The following is a 6,737-nucleotide window of genomic DNA, read 5'->3' as shown; positions in this document are numbered from 1 at the left end:
CTCCTCCTCCTCCTCCTCCTCCTCCTCTTCCAAGACAGGATCTCTCCATGTGGTCCTGGCTATCTTGGAACTCACTCTGCAGACCAGACTGGCATCAAACTTAAAGAGATCTACCTGCCTCTGCCTCCCAAGTGTTGGAATTAAATACATGTACCATTGCACCTGATTTGAAGATGTTTCTTGTTGCTGTCAGACTAATAGCAATTTCTGATTTTGGAGAACTTCCTAGAAAATTCTAAGTTAAATATAGCCCAATTGCTGTATATCCTTTTAAAAATATATATTTATTTTTATGTACGTGAGTACACTGTCACTGTCACCAGACGCACCACAAGGTGGCATAGGATGTCCATTACAGATAGTTGTGAGCCACCATTTCGTTGCTGGGAATTGAATTCAGGACCTCTGGAAGAGCAGTCAGTGCTCTTAACCGCTGAGCCATCTCTCCAGCCTCTGCTGTACACCCTTATTACATTATATAAGTTGTTTTCATTTGGGTTTTGTTTGAGGCAAACTTGGGGTTTTATTAGATTTATGTATGTATTTTGTGTGAGAGCAAGAGTGAGTGTGTGTATATGGAGGGGGGCTCTGTGTATGTGGAGAGAGAATATGAGACTGTGTGAGAGGGAAGGGTGGGGCCCAGGGGGGCCACAGCACACATGTGGCAGTCAGGGGGCAGCTTGTGGGTTTCTTTTCATCTGGATGTGATTTCCAGAGCTCGATCACCAGGCTTGAAAGCCAAGCGAGAGCCTTGAGCTGCGGAAGAGTCCTTCTATCTTGTCTCGCTCTCTGGGACTTTTGTTTGTTGAGGCAGGATCTCAGTGTGTAGCCCTGGCTGCCTAAAACTTTCTATGTAGGCCAGGCTGGGTCAGGGAAAGCCACCCTATATTATCCTATTCTGTTGACCACACAGGTTTCTGTCCCTGTCTTCCACTCTGCTGTGGACTAGACTCCAGGTGTAACTCATCCAGGTGCCTGAGAAATGAGAAATCCACACACATCTGGTAACTGTCTTTGTAACCATGGCATTTCCAAATCCTTCCAGTTCTACAATTTGGTAATGGTATCATGGGCTAATATGTATCTTGAAAGATTCCCAGAATTGTTGGTGTTCCTGTGACGTTCCAAGGAGCCTAACCTTGACCTGTTGTGTGCTGCTTGCCATCCAGTGAATACCCCGCCCCCCATACTTCCACACATCACTCTGAATCATGTGACCTATCCTCCCTTCCTCCCCCACCAAAGTTTCTTCTGTGTTCATTCCCATCAAGGACCAACCACATTAGCTAAGATCTCACTCATCATGTCTGAAGACATGAGGAACTATTCAGAAACCAGCTGGCTAGTCAGAAATCTTTCCCTGTGTGAAAAAATAAAAAAATAAAAAAAACAAAAAACAAAAAACAAAGACCCATAGCCAACTCTCCCAAATCTCCCATCTGGGATGGGGCCCAGCTGGTGAGAAGCAGCCAGGAAATGGTCCCCGCTCTGGTGTTGATAGTTCAGCCGGGGCTGGAGAGCTGTCCCCAGATTGGCAGGTGAAAGGGCAGCTTTTCAGCCAGCAAACCTTGACCACAGACTTGCTCAGGCTCTGAACTGGCTCCCCAGAGCCTGAGAATGCACAGGACAGTAAGGTGGCCTCTGACCTTGCAGAGTTCTGGGTTGCTGAGGGTGTGTGGGGAGCAACGAAAAGAAAAATGTAAAGGAAGAGAAGGTGGCAGCTGAAGTTCCAGGATGGAAGGGGGTAACCTGTAAAAGGCGGGGCCACTATCACAGGAAGATGGAGAAGGTATTCAAAGCCAGCACCGGGCTCCTGTGGCTGGCGGCTGCCTGTTCCACCCCCAAGATGTCCGTTTCAGAGGCAGGGGGAGGGTTATCATTGCAAGCATCTCAGTGGTTCCTGCCCATATCTTTATTCCTGAGTCCCAGGCCCATGCAAGCATCAGCTCTGGTCCCTATGCGACCCTTGCCCGTGTGAGTACTCTCTTAAGCCCTCCCCATAACCATCCAGACCTCCCTTCACCCCATGCAGCCTGGTTAGTGTACCGAGCAATCATCCAGTGGCCCTCTCAAGGCCTCTCAAAAGCAGTCGGAGAATGTAATGCAATGTGCGTTTACCTTCCAGAGCTGGGGTGAGACAACCGGTTGCTTGATAAGCTAAGCAAAAACAGTAAATGGAATCATTAGGCCCAAAAGCAAGGAGAGGAGGAGGCAAAATCAACAACAGTCACAGAGTATTAATCAGCCACCATCTGAGACCCGGAGGCCTTTCTATTAAAAGGGACCAGCTGTCTTAGTTGGCGGCTCCTGTTAGCAGCGAGTGTCGTCAACCACTGGACACCAATATATCTGAAACGGGGGAGAGCTCGTTAGGTGCAGCAGGGTCCAGGAAATCTGTTAGGCGGGATGGAGGTCCTTGGGGGCTGTGCTTTGAGAGAAAGGTGTATATCAGGCACAAGTGTCTCTCCCCAGAGGGATGCCTACACCTGTCCCCCACCCGCCCACGGCATACCAGCCTTCGGGTGGTGGCGGGCGGCGGCTGCACCTTCGATTCTGGCCTTTGAGAAAGAGCAGCAGCATTCCTGGAAATCCCCGCACACGGACAGACAGGTGGCTTGGAGAACACCCACCATTAATATGTTAAAGTCCGGTTAAAGAGCAAGGCAAACCAGCTGGGAGAGCGAGAGGAAGAGGGACACCAGGCAGTTAATTCAGCGGGAGCTAGAGACATCCAGCTCCCTGGATCCAGCATCCCATCCTGCTTAGAGTCCTGGGGCACAGACTAGAGCCTGCCTCCTCCTCTGGGGAGGGAGACTCCCTCCCCAGATAATGGAGCATCAGCCCCTTGGTGTGAGCCATTTCTGACCTCCTCCTCCAGTAGATCTCAGGACTTTGGAAGACAGAGCCACCCCACCCCGCTCGCTGGCACTCAGGGGAGGCCACGATCCTAACTCTTGATAACCCACCCTCTTTTCTTCCATTGAGCACGGGTTTCTTGGATGCCACCAGCATTCTTCCAAATCCCTATGCTCTAGACCCACCATCTTGAACTCTTCCTTCTCCTCTGTCCCACAGATCCAGTCAACACTTCTTTGTCCTTTTCTAACACTCTCTCCTTGTTACTGTGCCCGGCTCTAGATTTAGACAGCTCCACACTTAACAGCCCTCCTTATCAACGATCCCCTCCTAGGCTGTTGTTCGGATTTTGTTTTATTTTTGTAACTCTGTCTGCTTGTTTGGTTGGTTTGGGAAGGGGGGGGGGACAAGGTCTCATGAAACCCAGGCAGGCTTCAAACCTACTACATAGCCAAAACTGGTTTTGAATTCCCAATGATCCTTCTGCCTCAGCCTCCTGAGTGCTGGGATTACAGGTGTACACCACCATAGAGTTCACACACTGCTCTGTAGAAAACACTGCAGTATGCCCACTGCACCTATGTCTAGACTCAACTCGATGTCAGCAAGGAAGATCCTCCCTGATCGTCTTACAATCCCTTCCAACATCCAGGTTCTACTGCAGCCAAGTCCATCCCTAACGGGCAAGGTCACACCCAAGGCTACCATTTCTGGCTTCTCTTCTGTTCAGCTAACTCTTGCCCACACAGCCTTCAAAACATAGTGTTGCCCATACATTGGGTAATCATGATTGTTTTTATGAGAGAAGGAGGTAGAGGAGAAAAGGAACAGCATTTTCAAAGAGGAGTGGAAGCTGCTGTTCCAGAAGAGTCAGGGAAAGGACACACACACCGCAGGCGCCTTTGTTTGGAGCCTTAAAAATCAGTGTGGGCACAACCTCCCTTAGTTCCGAGGTCCTGGCCAACTCTGGCCTTCTCTGCCCACAAACTACCTTTGTCCCTCTCCTTGGAACTGAGAGGTTTCCCCTTGAGTCTGGACCTCCTCCCTCAGAAGGAGAGGCATTGGGCCAGTTTTCTAATTTACAACGGAAAATGGCAGGTTCCACCCCCACGTGGGCAAGAGGCTAAGCGGAGCCAGTGAGTCCTCACCACTGCCCCCACTCTGGCTCATCACACAGCTTTCCTTCTTGGTCCCGCTGTTGCTCAGCCCTCACCTTGCATGTCTGTTTATGTTTTGTTTTGTTTTTTTAAGATTTTGTTGGGGGCGGGGAATAGAGGGCTTTCAGAGGGAAAACCAGGAAAGGGAATAACATTTGAACTGTAAATAAAAAAAATATCTAATTTAAAAAAAAAAAAAGAGCTGGGCAGTGGTGGTGCAGACCTTTAATCCCAGCACTTGGGAGGCAGAGGCAGGCGGATTTCTGAGTTCGAGGCCAGTCTGGTCTACAGAGTGAATTCCAGGACAGCCAAGGCTATACAGAGGAACCCTGTCTCGAAAAACAAACAAACAAACAAACAAACAAAAAGAATATTTACACATAAAAGAAAAGAAGGGCTGGTGAGATGGCTCNGTGGGTAAGAGCACCCGACTGCTCTTCCGANGGTCCNGAGTTCAAATCCCAGCAACCACATGGTGGCTCANAACCANCNNTAACAAGATCTGANGCCCTCTTCTGGAGTGTCTGAAGACAGCTACAGTGTACTTACATATAATAAATAAATAAATCTTTAAAAAAAAAAAAAAGAAAAGAAAAAGAAAAGAAAAAAGAAAAATATTATCTTTAAAAAAATTATTTTTTTAACTTAATTAACTAATTAATTTTTTTCAAGACAGGGTTTCTCTGTGTAGCCCTGGCTGTCCTGGATCTATCCCTGTAGACCAGGCTCGGTTTGAACTCACAGAGGTCCACCTGCCTTTGCCTACTGGGTGCTGGGATTAAAGGCGTGCACCTCCACCATCCAGTCTATTTCTATTATGTTTAAAGTGTGTGTGTGTACAGGTGCCTTATGAGGACAGAGGTGTGCTGGGAACTGAGACCAAGTCCTCTGAAAGAGCAACATACACTCAAGTGCTGAGCCATCACTCTAGCCTGATTTATATTATGTTTAGTCATGTGCACTGGGTGGGGAAGATGCCCAAATGTGTGCAGATGCCATCAGAGTCCAGAAGATGGCATCAGATCCCTTGAGCTGTAGTTACAGACAGTTGTGAGAGGCCCAACCTGGATCTTGGAAACCAAATCTTGTGTCCTCTGGAAAAGCAGGTAAGCTCTCTTAGCTGCTGAACCATTGTACAGGCCCTGGACCTTACATGTTAATCAAGCTGAGAGTCTGAGGCCCCTGTCAGCACTCGGTCATCAGAAGGCAGATCTGTGGAGGCCTGGCTGACCAACCTGGAGCAGAGGGACTTCTGGGTGTGGGTGTGTGGAGGGGTGGGGTGGACCAGGGGGCATCAGAGACAGCTAACATTGGAGCTGAAGGGCTTTAGAGTTCTGGTCATGCTTCTGTTGCAGAGTAGGAATTCAGGACTCAGAAAGAATAGGCCTAGAAGCATGGGGACAGGCATGAAAGCTGGGGGCCTCCCATCCTGCTGCTATCCACCTATGCTGGGACATAAAAGGTTTCCAGAAAGTTCTGGCCCAATGCCTTAGTTTCCCTAACACCCTAGACAACCTACCTGCCTTACCCAAGAGGAACAGCAGAGGTTGTTCCAAAGTGGTTGGGAGCAGTGCCATGGCCCTTCTTTGCCCATGAAGCCAACAGAATCAGGGCCTTTGTGAATCAAGAGGCCAGGGACTTGACAACTTCTGAGTGTCACACATAAGCTGGTCAGCCATTATTGCTTATTCTCAACTTTAAAACACTCTAACCTACCCACATGCCACTACCCTCCTAGAGGGGTCAGCTCCTCACCACTAGAAGAACAATGTTATCTATTTGATAGGACAGCCATGTGGGAATATCTGCCTTGGACCTACATAGCCCTGGATATCCTGGAACTGAAATGAGACTAGAAACACCCCCCCCCCCCAAGGACCATGGGGCAGGCAGGAAGTGTGGGACACACAGACTCTGGAGCCCCAGCCACATGGCAATTGTTCATAGCCCCCAGGGACAGCCCAGCCTCAGAGCCCATGGGAAGGACCCCTTAAGAGCTTCACACCAAGCCAGGTGGTGGTGACATATGGCAGTAATCCAAGCACTTGGGTGCAAGGGGCAGGCGGGTTTCTGAGTTCAAGGCCAGCCTGGTCTACAGAATGAGCTCCAGGACAGCCAGGGCTACACAGAGAAACCCTGTCCCTCAGAATAAACCAACCAACAAACAACAGCAGCAGCAACAAAAAACAAAAAGAGCTCCGCAGGAGATCTACAAAAAAAAGGCAGACCCAAAAGATGTTGACTTCAAAATGGAGGGCAGAACTTGCTTCGCAGCCAGGACCCTGGGTTGGAGCTGGACCGAGCTGGTAAAGTCCTCAGAGGACCCCTTCTTTGTTTCTTGGGCTCTGTCTACCTCCACAGGAAGTCAGTCATTTGAGGGGCAGCAGGGTGTACAGCCCATCCTCCAACACAAGCCAGACCCTTCCATCGTACTGGGAACCGTCCCTCCCCCAACCTGAGCTCAGCCCACTTCACAATCCCTTTTTGGCCATAGGCTCTTCCAGAAGCCAAGCAAACCTGGCTGCTCTGGTCAGGACCCGTTTGGGTCTGTAGCCAGTTGGCAGGAGGTGGAAGAGTCCAGGGGAACAGTCCCAAGTCCAGGGCTAGAAAATCCTCTCCCGCCGGGGAGTGGTGGTGCACGCCTTTAATCCCAGCACTCGGGAGGCAGAGGCAGGTGGATTTCTGAGTTCGAGGCCAGCCTGGTCTACAAAGTGAGGTCCAGGA

The 6,737-nt window shown here is 49.7% G+C and overlaps 1 protein-coding gene across 1 annotated transcript in view; it reads right to left on the bottom strand.

The window, feature by feature from the left end:
- Alpk3 (alpha kinase 3) overlaps positions 1–6,737 on the bottom strand; it is a 45,984-nt gene that overhangs the window by 36,865 nt on the left and 2,382 nt on the right. Inside the window, exon 2 of the mRNA XM_021219880.2 lies at positions 2,119–2,157. Coding sequence (XP_021075539.1) covers positions 2,119–2,157 — 39 coding nt within the window. The remainder of the gene's footprint in view (positions 1–2,118; positions 2,158–6,737) is intronic.

The sequence above is a fragment of the Mus pahari genome, chromosome 1 (assembly GCF_900095145.1).
Source record: "Mus pahari chromosome 1, PAHARI_EIJ_v1.1, whole genome shotgun sequence".
Lineage (NCBI taxonomy): Eukaryota > Metazoa > Chordata > Mammalia > Rodentia > Muridae > Mus > Mus pahari.
This window is presented reverse-complemented; position numbering and strand designations above follow the sequence as displayed.